The 23,244-nt window shown below is 42.2% G+C and overlaps 1 protein-coding gene across 4 annotated transcripts in view; it reads right to left on the reverse strand.

Annotated features, from left to right (window-relative positions):
* The window catches only part of LOC106572026 (DENN domain-containing protein 2C), a 42,570-nt gene that overhangs the window by 9,633 nt on the left and 9,693 nt on the right, over window positions 1–23,244 (reverse strand). For 2 of the 4 annotated variants that reach the window (XM_014145727.3, XM_014145729.3), the window contains 14 exons: window positions 16,848–18,078; window positions 12,439–12,563; window positions 12,003–12,124; window positions 11,736–11,885; window positions 10,349–10,436; window positions 10,052–10,096; window positions 9,555–9,742; window positions 9,196–9,305; window positions 8,159–8,228; window positions 7,741–7,818; window positions 7,230–7,370; window positions 6,869–7,017; window positions 6,408–6,585; window positions 5,983–6,024 (listed from right to left, as the gene is read on the reverse strand). In XM_014145727.3, coding sequence (XP_014001202.1) covers window positions 5,983–6,024; window positions 6,408–6,585; window positions 6,869–7,017; window positions 7,230–7,370; window positions 7,741–7,818; window positions 8,159–8,228; window positions 9,196–9,305; window positions 9,555–9,742; window positions 10,052–10,096; window positions 10,349–10,436; window positions 11,736–11,885; window positions 12,003–12,124; window positions 12,439–12,563; window positions 16,848–17,830 — 2,469 coding nt within the window. In that variant the 5' untranslated portion in view covers window positions 17,831–18,078. Of the gene's footprint in view, window positions 1–5,982; window positions 6,025–6,407; window positions 6,586–6,868; window positions 7,018–7,229; window positions 7,371–7,740; window positions 7,819–8,158; window positions 8,229–9,195; window positions 9,306–9,554; window positions 9,743–10,051; window positions 10,097–10,348; window positions 10,437–11,735; window positions 11,886–12,002; window positions 12,125–12,438; window positions 12,564–16,847; window positions 18,079–23,244 lie in introns of those variants that run through there. The other 2 variants (XM_014145730.3, XM_014145731.3) reach the window with 2 other exon arrangements.

Genomic DNA, 23,244 nt, shown 5'->3' on the forward strand with positions numbered 1-23,244 from the left:
TAGAAACTAGTAAAAAGAAGAAACAAAACCTTGAATGAATAGGTGTTGTAAAACTTTTGACCAGTAGTGTAGGTCATCTCAGGTCTATAGAGATCTTCACAGTTGCTGTAATACTCTCTGTAAAATCTAAAACTTCACTTGCATCAGTGTTTTCCCTATATTCATAAAACTTTGCCACTACTCCCAAAAATATATTTAGTAGAAAATAATTTGAGATGGTAAAATGTTTTCAGGGTGTAAACTTAAGACTAAAACCAGATAAAGTATGTAAAGATAATGGAGCTATACATTTTTAAATAAGATCATCTTTGACAACTAACAATCACCAAAATAACTAGACAGTCAGGGACAATTTAAATTTCCCAAAATGTCATGGCACGTGACCCCCATTGATTTAGTTATGTTTGAGTCACTCAGACAGCATAAAAACTCTGCATAAGCAATGGCAAAATGTGTAAAATTGCAGAAAAAGATAGTTGGATGTCCTTTGGGTGGTGGACCAATCTTGATACACACAGGAAACTATTGAGTGTGAAACTCAGCAGCATTGCAGTTCTTCAAACAAACCTGTGCGCCTGGCACCTACTACCATACTCTGTTCAAAGGCACTTAAATATTTTTGTCTTGCCCATTCACCCTCTGAATGGCACACATACACAATCCATGTCTCAAGGCTTAAAACTTTCTTTAACCTGTCCTCTTCCCTTCATCAACACTGATTGAAGTAGATTTAAGAAGTGACATCAATAAGGGATCATAGCTTTCACGATATCATGGAAAGACCATGAGTCCTTCATGTTTTGCACAGTCAGTGTATATATAGTCATTGAACGCTGGTCACTTCTTATTTCATTTATTTATTGTTGTTTACTCACTGTCTATGTATACATTGTATTCTCGCCATAGCTCATCCTAATATACTTACTACTGTACATTTTCTTTTCCAAAATATATATTTTCTATACACACACCATGTATTTATATTCTGGATTCTCACACATATATTTTGGATTGTTATTTCTTCATTAGATTTTTGATTATTTGTGTATTTCTATTGTATTTGCGAGACATTGTACTGCACTGTTGGAGCTAGTAACATAAGCATTACGCTACACCTGCTATAACACCTGCAAATCTGTGTACACAACCAATAAACTTTGATTTGATGATGCACAGTGATAGCACATTGTATAAGTAAACATATCTGACATTGTATTCCCATTTGAACGTTGCTGTGCTTTTTAAAGGGAGAGTGCACTTCTTGCATAGTCCCACGGCGGGACATAAATAACAGCCGCTCCAGCTCGAGCCAACGGCAGGCTCAGGACTGGAGTCCAGCAAACAATAGCCACCCAATTGTTTAAGAAAATCGATGCATCAACATCATGATCGTCTTCTTTGTACAGACGAAGAGTATACTCCTGTGTAACTGTTTAAGAATGTTTTGCACCATGTGAAGGAAAAAACCTCAGTTGCTCAACAGAAGTCCTCTCCTACAATGGTTAAAATTGAGCTAAATTTAGCTTAGATTATGACATAATTGGCTTACATTATGAATTATTATTTACATGCTTACTTGTAATTTTGTTGTAAATTGAGATTAGTCTCAAAGGGGAGGAATATGGTGGGAAAATTACAAACTCTGTTATTCACATGTGCTCTATAAGCCTTAAACCTGTACATTTCCACTGTCTGTTTTTGTCATGTAAGAAGAAGCTAGTGTTCTTCCACTCTTGTCTTTGTGTAATGTGGTCACGCGGCCAAAGACAAAGGGCCGTCTGAGAGTGACAACAGTGAGTCCATCCTGTTCTTCTCATATCTTTCAACGGCACAGCTGTGTGCAGATATGAAGAGAAGAGGCTAGCTTGAGCAGAAGCAGCTAGATAGTAACAAAACTGGCGTTATCACTTGTTTGTACGCTATGTTCCCACACACTTGCTAAACTGCCATGTAGACAAAGGTTATAAAAGCTGAGACCCAACTCTTGTTCGTTGAGCCTTAACTCTGCACCATTGATTGATTGTTAATTGCTCCAGATTTGCAAATCTTATAATAAAATTGTTGTTTGAAGAATCTACACAGTCTCTCATCCTTTCTGGTTAGTATTTCCACAACACAATTTTCACAGAATAAATGTTTGATTCATATATCGATGCCACACAGGCTGTTTTCTAAATGAGAAGAGTTTCTGGGCAGTTCTTTAAAATGGTTGAAAGTGCAGTGATAGACATTTGGGTGACAACTAAACCCAAAAATCATAAATTGTTTTTCCATTGGAATTTGGTTGTGCTTGCAGATTGTTGAAAGCATAGTAATAACTATACTTTTGGCTGTCTTTTTGAGTGGGTGAATGTAGGTTGTAATCTCATTTATCAGCATCAACCAAATATTACCCTATTATCCACGTTGAAATGACATGGTGTGCCCAGCTGCCTTGTTCCACTAATGATGTGAAACAAGGCAGCTGGCTACCCATATACTGTGCATCATTGATTCTCCTATTAAAAAAATTTCGCATTTTTATTTCACCTTTATTTAACCAGGTAGGCTAGTTGAGAACAAGTTCTCATTTACAACTGCGACCTGGCCAAGATAAAACAAAGCAGTTTGACACATACAGTAACACAGAGTTACATATGGAATAAACAAGCAGTCAATAATACAGTTCGAAAAGTCTATATACAGTGTGTGCAAATGAGGTAAGATAAGGGAGGTAAGGCAATAAATAGGCCATGGTGGCGAAGTAATTACAATATACCAATTAAACAATGGCGTGACAGATGTACAGAAGATGAATGTGCAAGTAGAGATACTGGGGTGCAAAGGAGCAAGATAAATAAATACAGTATTGGGATGAGGTAGTTGGATGGGCTATGTACAGGTGCAGTGATCTGTGAGCTGCTCTGACAGCTGGTGCTTAAAGCTAGTGACGGAGATATGAGTCTCCAGCTTCAGTGATTTTTGCAGTTCGTTCCAGTCATTGGCAGCAGAGAACTGGAAGGAAAGGTGGCCAAAGTAGGAATTGGCTTTGGGGGTGACCAGTGAAATATACCTGCTGGAGCGCGTGCTACGGGTGGGTGCTGCTATGGTGACCAGTGAGCTGAGATAAGGCGGGGCTTTACCTAGCAAAGACTTATAGATGACCTGGAGCCAGTGGGTCTGGCGACGAGTATGAAACGAGGGCCAGTGTACAGGTCACAGTGGTGGGTAATGGGTGGGTAGTGTATGGGGCTTTGGTGACAAAACGGATGGCACTGTGATAGACTGCATCCAATTTGTTGAGTAGAGTGTTGGAGGCTATTTTGTAGATGACATCGCTGAAGTCGAGTCGTAGGATGGTCAGTTTTACGAGGGTAAGTTTAGCAGCATGAGTGAAGGATGCTTTGTTGTGAAATAGGAAGCCGATGCTAAATTTAATTTTGGATTGGAGATGCTTAATGTGAGTCTACAGTCTAGCTAGACACCTAGGTATTTGTAGTTGTCCACATATTCTAAGTCAGAACCATCCAGAGTAGTGATGCTGGACGGGCGGGCAGATGCGGGCAGCGATCGGTTGAAGATAATGCGTTTAGTTTTACTTGCATTTCAGAGCATTTGGAGGCCACGGAAGGAGAGTTGTATGGCATTGAAGCTCATCTGGAGGTTAGTTAACACAGTGTCCAAAGAACAGCCAGAAGTATACAGAATGGTGTCATCATAGAAACTAGCATTCAATATCAGCGGCCCAATAGGATCTCAGTGAGAAACAGAAGCGAAACTCCTTAGAAACTATTACTTACAGTGCATTCATTAAGTATTCAGACCCCTTGACTTTTACCACATTTTGTTTAGTTACAGCCTTGTTCTAAAATTGATTTAAAAAAAAATGTTACCCCTCATCCATCAACACACAATACCTCATAATGACAAAGCAAAAACAGGCTTACATTTTTTTATAAACTGAAATATCCCAGTTACATAAGTATTCAGACCCTTTACTCAGTACTTTTGGCAGTGATTACAGGCTCGAGTCTTCTTGGGTATGATGCTACCAGATTGGCACACCTGTATTTGAGGAGTTTCTCCCATTCTTCTCTGCAGATCCTCTCAAGCTCTGTCAGGTTGGATGGGGAGCGTTGCTGCACACCTATTTTCAGTTCTCTCCAGAGATGTTAGCTCGGGTTCAAGTCCGGGCTCTGGCTGAGCAACTCAAGGAAGGACATTCAGAGACTTGTTCTGAAGCCACTCCTGAATTGTCTTGGTTGTGTGCTTAGGGTTGTTGTCCTGTTGGAAGGTGAACCTTCGCCCCAGTCTGAGGTCCTGAGCGCTCTGGAGCAGGTTTTATCAAGGATCTCTCTGTATTTATTCCCTCGATCCTGACTAGTCTCCCAGTCCCTGCCACTGAAAAACATCCCCACAGCATGATGCTGCCACCACCATGCTTCACCCCAGGGACGGTGCCAGGTTTCCTCCAGATGTGACACTTGGCATTCAGGCCAAATAGTTCAACCTTGGTTTCATCAGACCAGAGAATCTTCTTTCTCATGGTCAGAGTCCTTTAGGTGCATTTTGGCCAACTCCAAGCGGGCTGTCATGTGCCTTTTACTGAGGAGTGGCTTCCATCAGGCCACTCTACCATAAAGGCCTGATTGGTGGAGTGCTGCAGAGATGGTTGTCCTTCTGGAAGGTTCTCCCATCTCCACAGAGGAACTCTATCAGAGTGACCATTGGGTTCTTGGTCACCTCCCTTACCAAGGCTCTTCTCCCCCGATTACTCAGTTTGGCCAGGCTGCCAGCTCTAGGAAGTCTTGGTGGTTCCAAACTTCCATTTAAGAATGATGGAGGCCACGGGATTCTTGGGGACCTTCAATGCTTCAGAAATGTTTTGGTACCCTTCCCCAGATCTGTGCCTCCACAAAATCCTGTCTCGGTGCTCAATGGACAATTCCTTTGACCTCATGGATTGGACATGCACTATCAACTGTGGGACCTTATATAGACAGGTGTGTGCCTTTCCAAATCATGTCCAATCAATCGAATTTACCACAGGTGGACTGCAATAAAGTTGTAGAAACATCAAGGATGATCAACTGAAACAGGATGCACCTGAGCTCAATTTCAAGTCTTATAGCAAAGGGTCTGAATTATGGGTTATTGTGTGTAGATTATAAATGTAATCCATTTTAGAATAAGGCTGTAACGTAACAATATAGAAAAAGTCAAGGCGTCTGAATACATTCAGAATGTACCGCATAACACGTTCCTACACAATTTCCAGATTTCACAGATGGACCACTTAGAAGTTAAATCAAGGGGACATTTTTTATTTTTGTCACTGATAGAACATAGGCGTTCATCAAATTGACAGGAGTTTCATGATTTTTATTTCTGGGGGTGGATAATCCCTTTAATATTCTCACTATATGAACTTGGACTACATCCAAGAGAAATTCAAGCTCTGGCATAGTGTAGTATTATATTAAACTCCCGAGTGGCGCAGCGGTCTAAGGCACTGCATCTCAGTGCTAGAGGCATCACTACAGACCCTGGTTCGATTCCAGGCTATATCACAACCAGCCGTGATTTGGAGTCCCATAGGGTGGCGCATAATTGGCCCAGCGTCGTCCTGGTTTGGCCGTCATTGTAAATACTCATTTGTTCTTAACTAACTTGCCTCGTTAAATAAAATACCAATAAATACAAATTTAACAATGTCACTTCAAAAGACAATCCCAGGACAAGGACGGAGAGCAGACATGCACAGACAAAGTCTTCCTCATGTCCTAGTCACTTGTCATGTTTTGGAACCACACCCATCCTTCATGAGTTGCTATTAAATACAATTCAGTTGATAAAGCATGGCACTTGCAACGCCAGGGTTGTGGGTTCGATTCCCGCAGTGGACCACTACAGGCAAAAGTAAAAATAATGTATCCACTCAATAATGTAAGTTGCTCTGGATAAGAGCATCTGCTAAATGACTAAAATGTAAAATGTACACACCTGTTTGACAAACTTGTCTGCGCATAAATCTACAATAAGCACCTAGAATGCAAACAGAGAGAGAACATAGAAAATATCAATTGACAACAGGAAAGCAGGTCAAAGTATTGGGCTTCAAATTAGACATCAGGGACTGTCTACCATTAACTGTTAGTAACTATTTGAAGTTTGATACTCCAGTTATTTGTTAGTCTTACTGTAATTACATTTATAAAACTACCACTAGGTGGCTCAAATACTTTTAAGTCTGATAAACCATTGTGTGCGACAGAACACTAAATAACCCTAACCTTAATCCTTTACCAAGGAACTAATCACTCGTGTACTTCCTCATCAATTCTGATGAAATCGAAAATGTTGTCCTTTGTAGCATGGCCATCTATTGACTAGCCACTGGGAATCAGATGGTGAGCTTTGTCACTTACCTCCTCTATGGGAAGCTCCAGCAGCTCGGGCAAGCAGGGAGCCAGCGCCCCCATGAGAAAGGGAGTGGGAGAGCAGCTGATGTCCAACATGCTGGCGGGTAGCACAGGTACAAAGGTATGCTGCCATGTGAACGGGTAAAGCAGCGCCAGCGCAGCATGGCCACAACGAGACAGCACACTGAAGAGAGGAGAAAGGGATAAAAATATGTTAAATTCCAGAGAAGAGGCATGTCAAAGATATGGAGTCCATACAGTCTATTCAATACAATTAACTAACTCGGACTACATTATGTACTTATGAAAACTTACACACAGCACTTTTTCACACCGACCAACAGAAGAGCAAAACACACAATACATTCCACCCTGAACCAGTACTCTGCAGTACCTGCCCTCCCACTGTCTCCCAAGTCAAGCTGGAGATGCCAGTGAAGCTGTGTGTACTAGAGGAAACTCATCACCTGAGTTTGTTAGCAATAAAGATGACCCTCCTCTCCAGTAGCAGAGAGGCAAACACCTGCAGGAGTCTCCCAACGCTCAGGCACTGCAGCAGGCTCTCAAAGTCCACATGCTCCAGCCTCGAGTCCACCGGGCGGCACAGAGTCAGCACCTGACCACACACACACACACACACACACACGCACGGCTATTTCTCTTACAACAGTTGGTTGCTGGGCAGAGACATTGCACATGATTACAGGTGTTGTTGACATAGTGTCCGTAATAAAGAGCTAGGTAGGAACTGTTACTTCTCTTAACATCCTGCAGTAACTCTTTTCCTATAGTCCTAGGGTGACTTCCTCTTAGTTGTGATTATGTTACCTCATTTCCTGAGCCTGGGAGGAAGCTCTTGACTGTGATGGTGCGTCCAGGGGCGGGGAAAGGAGCCTCCATGACGCTACACATGAAGGGGGACACCAGGGCAGGACAGATCTCCCTGCGCCTCTCTACCTCCTCCAAGATCTGAAAACATACCCACCCACACGCACACAAAGACACACCCAGTATAACTCCATAACTACACTCCTAAACACAAAGACTATCCTGATGACAAGTATCAACAAGAGAATACACCAGGACTACATTAAATACTAGCTGCTTTCTTCACCTTTTATTTACACTACAGTCACACCTCTCTCCTCTCACCTGCACCGACTAAAACATTGGGTGGTACATAATAACACATCGTTAAATATATCAATTACCCTTCTCAAAACTCACCCTTCTGATTCGCTTGGGACATTTTTACAGGATTTAGTTTCAACCCTTTTCAATGTGCACAAGCAGGCTAAAATGCATTTTATATGAAGAGTTTAATCAGACTGCCGGTTACCTTAGCAAACAGGTTGAAGCAGCCCAGTCTGCTTACAATACAGTGAACTTCAGGCAGTCTCTTCCCCTTTCCACAGGGCTAAATGGCACAAATCAACACAGAGAAGAGCGTGAAAACCAATCCTGGCATTCAGTGTCAACAATGTTATTGAAAGGCTATATCAACGCTGGCTTTCTGGGGGATAACAGAATTGTGCAATGCATTCAAAAAACACAAATCTAACATTCATCTACAATTTAACATTCGGACAAAATGTGAAATTCTTTTTAGTTAGGCTTATTGATTCAGAGGTTTTATGGCCTACGACTCAGATGGAGTATATCCCTTTGATGTTGAGTAAGCACTTTACTGCCAAGTTGTCACACGCACAGGCAGGCAGACACACACAAAACGTAATGACACACACACACACACTCACCAGGATCTTACGACAGTAACAAAACCAACGGCTGCCATCCTCTCCCGTCAAGACAAAAGAGAAAGTTTCACTAGAGACAGAAACATAGACAATTTGACAGGGATACACATTGTAGTAGAGTTAAGCAGTGTTCTAGGGCAGACTCCGTGGGAAGAAAACAAAGCATGGAATATGAACTGCAATCATGTTTTTCTTTGTCTGAATCTAGATGTTCAACCTTTCATTTACATTTACATTACATTTAAGTCATTTAGCAGACGCTCTTATCCAGAGCGACTTACAAATTGGTGCATTCACCTTATGATATCCAGTGGAACAACCACTTTACAATAGTGCATCTAAATCTTTTAAGGGGGGGGGGGGGGGGGGGTTAGAAGGATTACTTTATCCTATCCTAGGTATTCCTTAAAGAGGTGGGGTTTCAGGTGTCTCCGGAAGGTGGTGATTGACTCCGCTGTCCTGGCGTCGTGAGGGAGCTTGTTCCACCATTGGGGTGCCAGAGCAGCGAACAGTTTTGACTGGGCTGAGTGGGAACTGTGCTTCCTCAGAGGTAGGGAGGCGAGCAGGCCAGAGGTGGATGAACGCAGTGCCCTTGTTTGGGTGTAGGGCCTGATCAGAGCCTGAAGGTATGGAGGTGCCGTTCCCTTCACAGCTCCGTAGGCAATCACCATGGTCTTGTAGCGGATGCGAGCTTCAACTGGAAGCCAGTGGAGAGAGCGGAGGAGCGGGGTGACGTGAGAGAACTTGGGAAGGTTGAACACCAGACGGGCTGCGGCGTTCTGGATGAGTTGTAGGGGTTTAATGGCACAGGCAGGGAGCCCAGCCATTTAACATAACTTGCACTTAATTTTCAGATCATATTTAATTCTAGCACAGTGATTATTACAAAACAAAAACTCGCTACTTTTTAAGTTTTGACCTGTTTCAATACATATAGTCAATATTAAAGTGGTTGTTTCAGCCCCCTTATATGAATATTCTTATTGTACTCCACTGCTACATACTGCGACCACAATGTGAATGTGACAGCAGCTTACCTGGGCAGGTCTCCAGATGGCCGCCAGTCCTGAGAGTCTGGAAAGCAAAACTTGGGGATGGCCTTCAGCCGGTCTTCAGCTTCACGGGAGTGACGAGAAGACTTCGCAAACTACACCGTAAAGAAAGGCGAGAATCATTTTATAGACTCATTTTATTTCCTGGCCCGCAAAACAGGAAAAAGTAAAGAGAAATACAATGGTAACAAAAAACAAAGGCAACTCAAAACATTCTGCGGTTCCTTTGAGCCCATCCATGGTTTCCCCTATAAAAATGTATTGTATAAGTGGGTTCCTCCGCCAAGCTCCGTTGCCCCCCACCTGAAAGAGGTTGGCTTTAATTGATTTCAATTGACAATAACCTTGTTGGGAAACTGTTGCGTGATCTCAGGGGCGTAGGTGTTTCCCGGGGAACTCTTTCTGAGTGACACAACCACAAAGAGCTGGAATAGTTGCTGTTGCTGGAGTTGGATCAGGTCCCTCTCCAGGGTGCGGTAGCCTGGCCTTCGCTTCAGCGTGGACTGGACATAGACTGAGCGTCTCGACCCTCCTAGTGGAGACAGTAACATTTGTATTTTAAATGGTGAATCTAGGGGAACAGGATATTATATCTTGCTTTGATTAAATGCTAATAAAATGTGAATAGAAAAGATAAAGGCACCCCCCCACAAAAAAAAACACACAAAAAAAAACAGGAAACTAGACAGTGCTTTCCCCTTAATTTGGGATTGAAGCTGGATCTACACAACTTTAGTAGAAAGCGTGGGACATTGACTGATCTCAACATTCTAAAAACGTCTGCCAAACATTGATTTTGGAATGGACTTTTTTGACAAGAAGGTCAATCCTATAATAGTACCATTAGTGTTGTCCTCTGGGTCACTCTCAGTTCCACTGGTCTCCTCTGTTCAGAACGGAAGAGAGAGAGAGCGCAAGAGAAAATGAGAGAGCGACAGAGCGCAACAGACAGAGACACACACAGACAGAGATCGAGAGAGTAATAAAGGGATGAAAGAAAGAGACATTATAGGATAGAGTGTCTTTGTATTGTATTTGTACCAGTGACGGGATGTAACGTATCTCATGAATTGCTGGATATTTACAGAGCAGTTCATCTTCATCTTGTAGACAAGTTCGAGGGTAATAACAGTCATACCTCGAGCTGAACCGCCCTGTGCCTGGCTCTTCACTCTCTTTCTCCCTCGCTTGGCGTCAAAGATCACATGAATCTTATTGACATACTGCTTCAGAGAAACCACACACAAACAAACACGTACACAAAGATATACACTGAACAAAAATATAAAACACAACATGTAAAGTGTTGGTGCCATGTTTTATGAGCAAAATATATCTTTTTTTAAATGCCCCAAATTTTGCACATGCCCAAAATGCAAATTTCTCAAAAATGTTGTGCAAAAATGTGTTTACATCCCTGTTAGTGAGCATTTCTCCTTTGCCAAGATAATTCTTCCACCTGACAGGTGTGGAATATCAAGAAGCTGATTAAACAGCACGATCATTACACAGGTGCACCTTGTGCTGGGGGCAATAAAAGACCACTTCAAAATGTGCAGTTTTGTCACACAACACAATGCCAGATGTTTCAAGTTTTGAGAGAGCATGCAATTGGCATGCTGACTGCAGGAATGTCCACCAGAACTGTTGCCAGAGAGTTGAATGTTAATTTCTCTACCATAAGCTGCAGTACGTCCAACCGACCTCACAACAGCAGACCAGGTTTAACGAGGCCAGCCCAGGACCCCCTTCACTTGCAGGGTCGTCTGAGAGGGGGTGGGTGGATGGGGGGGCTGAGGAGTATTTCTGTCTGAAATAAAGCCCTTTTGAGGGGAAAAGCTGATTCTGATTGCCTGGGCCTGGCTCCGCAGTGAGTGGGCCTGGCTGCCAAAGGGTGGGCCTACACCCTCCAAGGCCCACCCATGGCTGCACCCCTGCCCAGTCATGTGGGAAATACATAGATTAGGGCCTAATTCATTTATTTCAATTGACTGATTTTCTTATAATGAACTGTAACTCAGTAAATCTTTGAAATTGTTGCATGTTGCATTTATATTTTTGTTCAGTATATTTATCTGATACAAATAAATCACATTCATGTGACATATCATCACATTGTTGTTGACATACATGTGATCTGGCCGCAAACTTTTCTGAAAAGTTAGCAAATCATTAAATGTAATTCAAGCACAACTTCCTTGTTGCACTGAAAAAACGTTTCCTAATGGGTACCTGTTTGGACTGGATAGGGCCATCAGTCAAGTTTCAACTTGAGCAGCGGAATGAGTGACCTGGATCCAGAGCCAAGCATACAGGAAGCTCAGATTTATCTCCAAATGGACAACAGATTGTAGGCCTAACACTAGCTTGGCTTCTCTATGTGTAATCTTGCAAACAGACCAATACCACTAACATTGTAGGCTGCTATTCCCACTCAAAATGACAAAATAAAATAACTAATAGTTTGCGGTAAATACAATTTCCACTGTGTATAAAATGCTTATGAAATACTTGTGTGTGTTTACCTGAGGCAGTCTGTATGTTTTGTGGGTGGTTGTGGGTCGCTTGGGAAAGGCAGTTCTGTGGGGGGCTTCAGTAGGGGAGGTAGGGGTGGGTGGTGTCGCTGTCAGTGTTTCCTTCCTCTCCACCCGCAACTTGAGAGGCTTGGGAGGGAGCTGAGACACAGAATACAAGGGGACTGGGTTAATTAAAGATTAAAGCATGTTTGTTTTTTCATATCATACTGGGCTCAATTGAAATCGAATATCCTGTGAATCAGTTTCCATTACTACCTTTGGGGTGCAAGGGCTCTCTCTCTGTGCCATGTTCCAGGGTCGGGGACGCCTGATGGGGAGACACATAGTAGGAGACAGCTTGACATCCTCATATGGGTTGTCTCTGGTCAAGGGTCCAGCTGGCCAGGGTCAAAGGTGAGGGAGACAGATGACATACACAGTATAATACACTAATAGTCCATGTTTAAGTCCGAATGGTCTTAAATGGCTGCCTTTATTTCTCTCCTTCCACGTCCACCACTGATCTAATAAGGACTTGATATGTGACAATATGGAGAAAAATCTATATACCAGCCTTTTCTTTATCAGTGGTTACGATGATGGGAAGTAAGACAAGGAAAGAATTGGTTCCTAAATGTTCCTAAGATTGTAAGATGACTCAGGCTGCCTAAGTGGAGTGTCTTTTTTCACTTTGTGTCAGGGGTGAACTCACAGATAATGTCCTCATAAATGTTGTCGTCAGAGAAGGCGTGGAACAGACCGGAGCGCCTGGCCCCACTTCCCAGTGTACCCTGCTGCGCTGTCAACTGCACCACATCCTCAAACTCAAAGGACTTCCTGTAAAAATGGAGGGAGAGAGGGGGTTGTGAGACAGGGGCCACTGTCGCCCTAAACACAGTCTGCATCGTGATGTTGAATGTGTTATCCTCTTACGTTCAGCCAAAGGGCCTCGGTATTGGAGGGGTTTTCACAAGTTGATAGTGAAGATGATCAAATCAAATTGTATTGGTCACATACACATATTTAGCAGATGTTATTGTGGAATGTAGTGAAATGCTTGTGTTCCTAGCTCCAACAGTGAAGTAGTATCTAACAATTCACAACAATACACACAAATCTAAAATAATGGAACTAAAAAATATATAAATATTAGGACACACAATGTCAGACTGGGATTGAGTAAAATACAGTATATACATAAGAAATGAGTAAAACAGTATGTAAACATTATTAAAGTGATTCCATGTCTATATACATAGGGCAGCAGCCTCTAAGGTGCAGGGTTGAGTAACCGGTTGGTAGCCGGCTAGTGATGGCGATAAAGACCGTAGGAGGGAGAGTCAGGGAGAAAAAAAAGGGTGTAAAATAGAAGCACAGAGAGCTTAAAGAAAAATAAATTCAACATGTGGCTAAGGGTTAAGGTCAATACGGAGAGTGTGAGCAAGAGAGAGAGCAGGAAAGAGAGTTACAAGATTAAGCCTAATAGAAAGCAATTTGGATGGTTATGCTAAAGACGCATGGGGAATTCCATACAAGATTGGCCCAAAGATATGTATGATGTTTTGGATCTTCCTGGAATTAAATCAATAGAAAAGGTCCTTAGGGGGTAGGTTTTTGGCATACCATTGAAGTCTGTATCCAAAATGATTATTGAGAAATAATGTGTGACATTTACCCAGCAATCTTTAAAACCTATTGAGGACAGACGTTCCGCTAGCGGAACGCCTCGCCAATATCCAATGGTAGAGCGTGGCGCGAAATACAAAAAACCTCAAAAATGCTATAACTTCAATTTCTCAAACATATGACTATTTTATACCATTTGAAAGATAAGACTATCGTTAATCCAACCATATTGTCCGATTTCAAAAAGGCTTTACAGCGAAAGCAAAACATTCGATTATGTTAGGAGAGTACCCAGCCAAAAATAATCACACAGCCATTTTCAAAGCAAGCATATGTCACAAAAACCCAAAACACAGCTAAATGCAGCACTAACCTTTGATGATCTTCATCAGATGACACTCCTAGGACATTATGTTATACAATACATGCATGTTTTGTTCAATCAAGTTCATATTTATATCAAAAAACAGCTTTTTACATTAGCATGTGATGTTCAGAAATCATATTCCCACCGAAAACTTCCGGTGAATTTACTAAATTACTCATGATAAACGTTGACAAAATACATAAATTATTTTAAGAATTATAGATACAGAACTCCTTTATGCAATCGCTATGTCAGATTTTAAAATAGCTTTTCGGCGAAAGCACATTTTGCAATATTCTGAGTACATAGCTCAGCCATCAGGGCTAGCTATTTTGACACCCGGCAAGTTCAGAGCTCACTAAACTCAGAATTAGTATTAGAAAAATGTTATTACCTTTGCTGTTCTTCGTCAGAATGCACTCTCAGGACTGCTACTTCCACAACAAATGTTGTTTTTGTTCCAAATAATCCATAGTTATGTCCAAATACCCCTGTTTTGTTCGCGTTCAGGTCACTATCCAAAGGGTAACGCGCGAGCGCATTTCCAGACAAAAAAATTCAAAATGTTCCATTACCGTACTTAGCCTGTTGGGGGTAGGGGGCAGTATTGACACGGCCGGATAAAAAACGTACCCGATTTAATCTGGTTACTACTCCTGCCCAGTAACTAGAATATGCATATAATTATTGGCTTTGGATAGAAAACACCCTAAAGTTTCTAAAACTGTTTGAATGGTGTCTGTGAGTATAACAGAACTCATATGGCAGGCAAAAACCTGAGAGGATTCTATATGGGAAGTGGCCTGTCTGACAAGTTGTTCTTCATCTTGGCTCTTTTTATTGAAGACTGAGGATCTTTGCTCTAACGTGACACTTCCTACGGCTCCCATAGGCTCTCAGAGCCCGGGAAAAAGCTGAACGATATCGAGGCAGCCTCTGGCTGAAACACATTATCGCTTTTGGCAAGTGGCCGATCAGAGTACTATGGGCTTAGGCGCGTGCCCGAGTCGACCCCATGCTTTATTTTCTTTCATCTGTTTACCTAAATGCAGATTCCCGGTCGGAATATTATCGCTTTTTTACGAGAAAAATGGCATAAAAATGGATTTTAAACAGCGGTTGACATGCTTCGAAGTACGGTAATGGAATATTTAGAAATGTTTTGTCACGAAATGCGCCATGCTCGTAACCCTTATTTACCCTTTCGGATAGTGTCTTGAACGCACGAACAAAACGCCGCTATTTGGATATAACTATGGATTATTTGGGACCAAACCAACATTTGTTATTGAAGTAGAAGTCCTGGGAGTGCATTCTGACGAAGAACACCAAAGGTAATAACATTTTTCTTATAGTAAATCTGACTTTGGTGAGTGCTAAACTTGCTGGGTGTCTAAATAGCTAGCCCTGTGATGCCGGGCTATCTACTTAGAATATTGCAAAATGTGCTTTCACCAAAAAGCTATTTTAAAATCGGACATATCGAGTGCATAGAGGAGTTCTGTATCTATAATTCTTAAAATAATTGTTATGCTTTTTGTGAACGTTTATCATGAGTAATTTAGTAAATTCACCGGAAGTTTGCGGGGGGTATGCTAGTTCTGAACGTCACATACTAATGTAAAAAGCTGGTTTTTGATATAAATATGAACTTGATTGAACAAAACATGCATGTATTGTATAACATAATGTCCTAGGTGTGTCATCTGATGAAGATCATCAAAGGTTAGTGCTGCATTTAGCTGTCTTCTGGGTTTTTGTGACATTATATGCTAGCTTGAAAAATGGGTGTCTGATTATTTCTGGCTGGGTACTCTGCTGACATAATCTAATGTTTTGCTTTCGTTATAAAGCCTTTTTGAAATCAGACAGTGTGGTTAGATTAACGAGAGTCTTGTCTTTAAAATGCTGTAAAATAGTCATATGTTTGAGAAATTGAAGTAATAGCATTTCTAAGGTATTTGAATAACGCGCCACAGGATTCCACTGGCTGTTACGTAGGTGGGACGATTTCGTCCCGCCGGCCCTAGAGAAGTTAAAAGCATGTCAAACGCTGTTTAAAATCAATTTTAAACCCTATGCTATTTTTCTCGTAAAATAGCAATAATATTCCAACCGGACAATGTTGTATTCATTCAAAGAGGAAAATAAAAAATGGCGTGATCTCGTGAATGCGCATCTCCAATCGCTTTGTCACCAGGCAGTCCACTGACAAACTGAGCTGCTATTATCTGCCCAGAGACAGGAGACGCTTCAATACGGTTTCTGAAGGCTTTAGAGAGCCAATGGAAGCCTTAGAAAATGTCACGTAACAGCTCAGATACTGTAGTTTCGATGGAGATGCAAAAGAAGGACTACAAATTCACAGACAGGCCACTTCCTGCTTGGAATCTTCTCAGGTTTTTGCCTGCCATATGAGTTCTGTTATACTCACAGACACCATTCAAACAGTTTTAGAAACTTTAGAGTGTTTTCTATCCAAATCTACTAATTATATGCATATTCTAGTAGAGTAGTAACCAGATTAAATCGGGTACGTTTTTTTCATCCGGCCGTGAAAATACTGCCCCCTATCCACAACAGGTTTTAAGATACTACAACGATAAATCAGTAGATGCTACAAAGCCAGTATTGGTGTCCTTTGAAACCTTACTGTGTGTTCATATGGAATTGCACTCATAGAGAATACAAACTGATAGAAAAATTAGGAGACTACATTAGTGGAATTCAATGTGAGAGCTGGTGTGTGTGTCAAAACAAACGTGACCGCTGGACAGTTGGCTGTTCTGGAAGTAGGCCATATCCAGACAATAGTCTGCAATGCTGCCAAAGACTGTGTCATCACACATGGAGGCCGACCAAATGCTAGACTGACCCTTCTCTCACTCAAACTTTGCCTCTAAAACTTAACATAAAACAATTTACAACTAAGGACACTGTATGTGAGTGCAATAGCTCAGGACAGAGAAAGACTTTCACCAAATAATTGTTAACATGTTTTTGTATAACAAACAACCAGATTTTCCCTTGACTAAAGCCATTGCAAAAGTAAAATGCCCAAAATGTTCTGTTTTAAAATGGTAAACCAAACCTTCTCTATACTAGAGGTGTCAGTATCATGAACTTACCTGTTCTTTCTGTGTCTGGAAAACCCATTGCCACGGCTGACAGGACACAGGGGTGCTGGGAAGCTAGGTGTTTGGGCTATGCCACTGCACTTGGTGTTGGATTGGTTGGCAGATGGAATCCTGCTGTCCCATTGGACCCAGTTTGCTGGGGTGCTGTCCGCTCCCCGATACTGAAATGTCCGTTGTGGTTTTGGTGGAGGGCGAGTCGCTGGACCCACAACACTCTGAGGCTCTGCTGAGGTATTTCTTCCCTTCTCCCAGAACAACACATCTCCTTCCAGCCTCCGCCAGAAGCCCCTTGAGGTGTAGAAATTCCCTGGTGGCAGGCTCTCTCCATGGTCATCCACTGACAGACATAGGGGTTTGGTCCACTTAACTTCCAACACATTACCCACCTTCAGTTCACCATTGGTGGGGATGATCCTTTCTACTTGGAAGATGTTTGTAGTGTCTGTTGTAAGAGTTTGCGAAGGCGCTGTGAATGGCTTGGACACTGGTATTGTGGTTGAAGTCTTACTGAAACAGGAGTGATTCTGAGGGGCATCCGACTTTCTGCCAATGCCCTCGTGTCTGCCCCGTGCTTGTAAGTTTTCCCTGAAATCCAAACCCAGGCTTCTGGCTTTAGAGAGGTTGGCTTTGCCGTGAGGTCCACCTCTCAAACTGTCGCTACATACTCCGTTACCCAGGACATCCCCTGAAAGAGATCGGGATACAACTGGTGCATGCGCTTTGACCCTATCGGCTTGCCCATCACTGTTTGGTTGACAGAGGCCTTCCCACTGGGAAATCTTCTGCCTGATGTTGAGGCCTGGCCTCCCTAGGTCCTGGGTTAGAGGCTTCCCTGAGGAGGGGGCCTGCCAGGCCACAGTAGGCCTCCCTGGGTCCTGGGTTAGAGACTTCACTGAGGATGGGGCCTGCCAAGCCACAGTAGCCCGGCCCCGTCCCCCTCCACCTTTCCCCTGCTCTATGCCCAGAGCCAGCATGGTGAGAGGGGGCACACTGCCAGCTCACCCTCACTGCATAGTTGGTGGAGACATGAGGACCCTCCCGGTGTATAGACACACTGTTAAAAACAGTGAGTCTGTCCTACAACTGGTTTAACCACAGTAGCCTATGGAAAGCAAAGAGATCCACAGGGGTCTTCTATAGTTTCCTTTTTACTTTTAAACCCCTCTTCCGTTAAACAGGGTCAGTGACTGCTCTTTTCCCTCTCCTCCTCATAAAGAAGGACCTGCAAAGGACACAAAAGTTATTACTCATCCATCAGCACTTCAAAACAAGTCAAGACAACACTCTGAAGAGAGAGCAGTATCTATTGAGGATGATGACACTATTACAGTGCCTTCAGAAAGTATTCATACCACTTAACTTATTCCACTTTGTTGTTACAGCCCAAATTGAAAATGGATTTCAAAAAAATAATAATCTCACCCACCTACACACAATATCCCATAATGACAAAGTAAAAACATGTATTTAGAAATTTGTGCAAATTTATTGAAAATCAAATACAGAAAAGCTCATTTACATAAGTATTCACACCCGAGTCAATACTTTGGAGAGGCACCTGTGGAGCCAATTTCAGATTTGGAATGTCTGTATTAGCTTTGCTGGACGTGGGGATTTTCTCCCATTCTTCCTTGCATATTTTCTCAAGCTCTGTTAAATTAAATGGGGAGTGGTGGAGAACAGCAATCATCAAGTCTTTCCACAGATTTAACGGCATACAAGTCTGCATCACTTCTAATCCCCCATATATTTTTTGCAAATATATACAGTACCGGTCAAAATGTTTAGAACACCTACTCATTCAAGTGTTTGTAGAATAATATAGATGACATCAAAACTATGAAATAACACATATGGAATCATGTAGTAACCCAAAAAAGTCTTAAACACAAAATATATTTTATATTTGAGATTATTCAAATAGCCACCCTTTGCCTTGATGACAGCTTCGCACACTCTTGGCATTCTCTCAACCAGCTTCATGAGGTAGTCACCTGGAATGCATTTCAATTAACAGTTGTACCTTCTTAAAATGTTAATTTGTGGAATTTCTTCCTTCTTAATGTGTTGGAGCCAATCAGTTGTTATGTGACAAGGTAGTGGTGGTATACAGAAGATAGCCCTATTTGGTAAAAGACGAAGTCCATATTATGATAAGAACAGCTCAAATAAGCAAAGAGAAACAACAGTCCGTCATTACTTTAAGACATGAAGGTCAGTCAATACAGAACATTTCAAGAACTTTGAATGTTTCTTCAAGTGCAGTCGCAAAAACCATCAAGCGCTATGATGAAACTGGCTCTCATGAGAACCGCCACAGGAATGGAAGACCCAGAGTTACCTCTGCAGAAGATAAATTCATTAGTTTCCAGCGTCAGAAATTGCATCCCAAATAAATGCTTCAGAGTTCAAGTAACAGACACATGTCAACATCAACTGTTAAGAGAAGACTGTGTGAATCAGGCCTTCATGGTTGAATTGCTGCAAAGAAACCACTACTAAAGGACACAAATAAGAAGAAGAGACCTGCTTGGGCCAAGAAACACAAGCAATGGACATTAGACTGGTGGAAATTTTTCCTTTGGTCTGGAGTCCAAATGTGAGATTTTTGGTTCCAACTGCTGTGTCTGTGAGACGCGGTGTGGGTGAATGGATAATCTCCGCATTTGTATTTCCCACCGTAAAGCATGGAGGGGGAGGTGTTACGGTCTGGGGGTGCTTTACTGGTCACACTGCTGTGATTTATTTAGAATTCAAGGCACACTTAACCAGCATGGCTACCACAAAATTCTGCAGCGATACACCATCCCATCTGGTTTTGGCTTAGTGGAACTATCATTTGTTTTTCAACAGGACAATGAACCAACACACCTCCAGGCTGTGTAAGGGCTATTTTTCCAAGGAGAGGGATGGAGTGCTGCATCATTAGATGACCTGGCCTCCACAATCCCCAAACCACAACCCAAATGAGATGGTTTGGGATGAGTCGGACCGCAGAGTGAAGGAAAAGCAGCCAACAAGTGCCCAGCATATGTGGGAACTCCTTCAAGACTGTTGGAAAAGCATTTAATCTGAAGCTGGTTGAGAGAATGCCAAGAGTGTTTAAAGCTGTCATCAAGGCAAAGGGTGGCTATTTGAAGAATCTCACATATAAAATATATTTTGATTTGTTTAACACTTTTTGGTTTACTACATGATTCCATGTGTTTTGATGTCTTCACTATTATTCTACAATTTAAAAACTCTGATGAAGGCCGTGAGGCCGATACGTAAAGCTTATTAAAGAGCAGTGATACTAGTGTGGGTTTCTTCTTTTTTCTCATCTTATTCATCTGTCACCATGCACCTGCAACAAAGATAGCTCAGATGTGCGAGTGCCTTTTGAATGTAGAAAGTAGTAAAATTGAAGAAAAACCCTTGAATGAGTAGGTGTTCTAAAACTTTTGACTGGGAGTGAGTGAGTGAGTGAGTGAGTGAGTGAGTGAGTGAGTGAGTGAGTGAGTGAGTGAGTGAGTGAGTGAGTGAGTGAGTGAGTGAGTGAGTGAGTGAATGAATGTACAATCGTGGCCAAAAGTTGAGAATGGCACAAATATTAATTTTCACAAAGTCTGCTGCCTCAGTTTGTATGATGCCAATTTGCATATACTCCAGAATGTTATGAAGAGTGATCAGATGAATTGCAATTAATTGCAAAGTCCCTCTTGCCATGCAAATGAACTGAATCCCCCAAAAACATTTCCACTGCATTTCAGCCCTGCCACAAAAGGACCAGCTGACATGTCAGTGATTCTCTCGTTAACACAGGTGTGAGTGTTGACGAGGACAAGGCTGGAGATCACTCTGTCATGCTGATTGAGTTTGAATAACAGACTGGAAGCTTCAAAAGGAGGGTGGTGCTTGTAATCATTGTTCTTCCTCAGTCAACCATGGTTACCTGCAAGGACATGTGCCGTCATCTTTGCTTTGCACAAAAAGGGCTTCACAGGCAAGGATATTGCTGCCAGTAAGATTGCACCTAAATCAACCATTTATCGGATCATCAAAAACTTCAAGGAGAGGGGTTCAATTGTTGTGAAGAAGGCTCCAGGGCGCCCAAGAAAGTCCAGCAAGCGCCAGGACCCTCTCCTAAAGTTGATTCAGCTGCGGGATCGGGGCACCACCAGTACAGAGCTTGCTCAGGAATGGCAGCAGGCAGGTGTGGAGGATGGCCTGGTGTCAAGAAGGGCAGCAAAGAAGCCACTTCTCTCCAGGAAAAACATCAGGGACAGACTGATATTCTGCAAAAGGTACAGAGCTTGGACTGCTGAGGACTGGGGTAAAGTCATTTTCTCTGATGAATCCCCTTTCCGATTGTTTGAGGCATCCGGAAAAAAGCTTGTCCGGAGAAGACAAGGTGAGCGCTACCATCAGTCCTGTGTCATGCCCACAGTAAAGCATCCTGAGACCATTCACGTGTGGGGTGGCTTCTCAGCCAAAGGAGTGGGCTCACTCACAATTTTGCTTTAGAACACAGCCATGAATTAAGAATGGTACCAACACATCCTCCGAAAGCAACTTCTCCCAACCATCCAGGAACAGTTTGGTGATGAACAATACCTTTTCCAGCATGATGGAGCACCTTGCCATAAGGCAAAAGTGATAACTAAGTGGCTTGGGGAACAAAACATCAATGGCCAGGAAACTCCCCAGACCTTAATCCCATTGAGAACTTGTAGTCAAGCCTCAAGAAGCGGGTGGACAAACAAAAACCCACAAATTCTGACAAACTCCAAGCATTGATTATGCAAGAATGGGCTGCGTTCAGTCAGGATGTGGCCCAGACGTTCATTCACAGCATGCCAGGGTGGATTGCAGAGGTCTTGAAAAAGAAGGGTCAACACTGCAAATATTGACTCTTTGCATCAAATTCATGTAATTGTCAATAAAAGCCTTTGACACTTATGAAATGCTTGTAATTATACTTCAGTATTCCATAGTAACATCTGACAAAAATATCTAAAGACACTGAAGCAGCAAACTTTGTGGAAATTAATATTTGTGTCATTCTCAAAACTTTCGGCCACGACTGTATGTATGTATGTATGTATGTAGAGTTGAAGTAAGAAGTTTACATACAGTTAGGTTGGAGTCATTAAAACTTGTTTTCCAACCACTCAACACATTTCTTGTTAACAAACTAGTTTTGGCAAGTCGGTTAGGACATCTACTTTGAGCATGACACAAGTAATTCTTCCAACAATTGTTTAAAGACAGATTATTTCACTGTATCACAATTCCAGTGGGTAAGAGATTTACATACACTAAGTTGACTGTTCTTTAAACAGCTTGAGAAAATTCTAGAAAATGATGTCATGGCTTTAGAAGCTTCTGTTAGGCTAATTGACATAATTTGAGTCAATTGGAGGTGTACCTGTGAACGTATTTCAAGGCCTACCTTCAAACTCAGTGCCTCTTCGCTTGAAATACATCCACAGGTACACCTCCAATTGACTCAAATGATGTCAATTAGCCTAACAGAAACTTATAAAGCTATGACATCATTTTCTGGAATTTTCTCAAGCTGTTTAAAGGCAGAGTCAAAAGAAATAAGCCAAGACCTCAGAAAAAATATTGCAGACCTCCACAAGTCTGGTTCATCCTTGGGAGCAATTTCCAAACGCCTGAAGGTACCACGTTCATCTGTACAAACAATAGTACGCAAGTATAAACACCATTGGACCACGCAGCCATCATACCGCTCAGGAAGGATACGCGTTCTGTCTCCTAGAGATGAACGTACTTTGGTGCGAAATGTGCAAATCAATCGCAGAACAACAGCAAAGGACCTTGTGAAGATGCTGGAGGAAACAGGTACAAAAGTATATATATCCACAGTAAAACGAGTCCTATATCGACATAACCTGAAAGGCCGCTCAGCAAGGAAGAAGCCACTGCTCCAAAACCGCCATAAAAAAGCCAGACTACGGTTTGCAACTGCACATGGGAACAAAGATCATACTTTTTGGATAAATGTCCTCTGGTCTGATGAAACAAAAATAGAACTGTTTGGCCATAATGACCATCATTATGTTTGGAGTAAAAAGGGGGAGGCTTGCAAGCCGAAGAACACGGGGGTGGCAGCATCATGTTGTGGGGGTGCTTTGCTGCATGAGGGACTGGTGCACTTCACAAAATAGATGGCATCATGAGGCAGGAAAATTATGTGGATATATTGAAGCAACATCTCAAGACATCAGTCAGGAAGTTAAAGCTTGGTCGCAAATGGGTCTTCCAAATGGACAATGACCCCAAGCATACTTCCAAAGTTGTGTCAAAGTCAGGGTATTGGAGTGGTCATCACAAAGCCCTGACCTCAATCCTATAGAACATTTGTGGGCAGAACTGAAAA

The sequence above is a fragment of the Salmo salar genome, chromosome 15 (genome assembly GCF_965601325.2).
Source record: "Salmo salar chromosome 15, fSalSal1, whole genome shotgun sequence".
Lineage (NCBI taxonomy): Eukaryota > Metazoa > Chordata > Actinopteri > Salmoniformes > Salmonidae > Salmo > Salmo salar.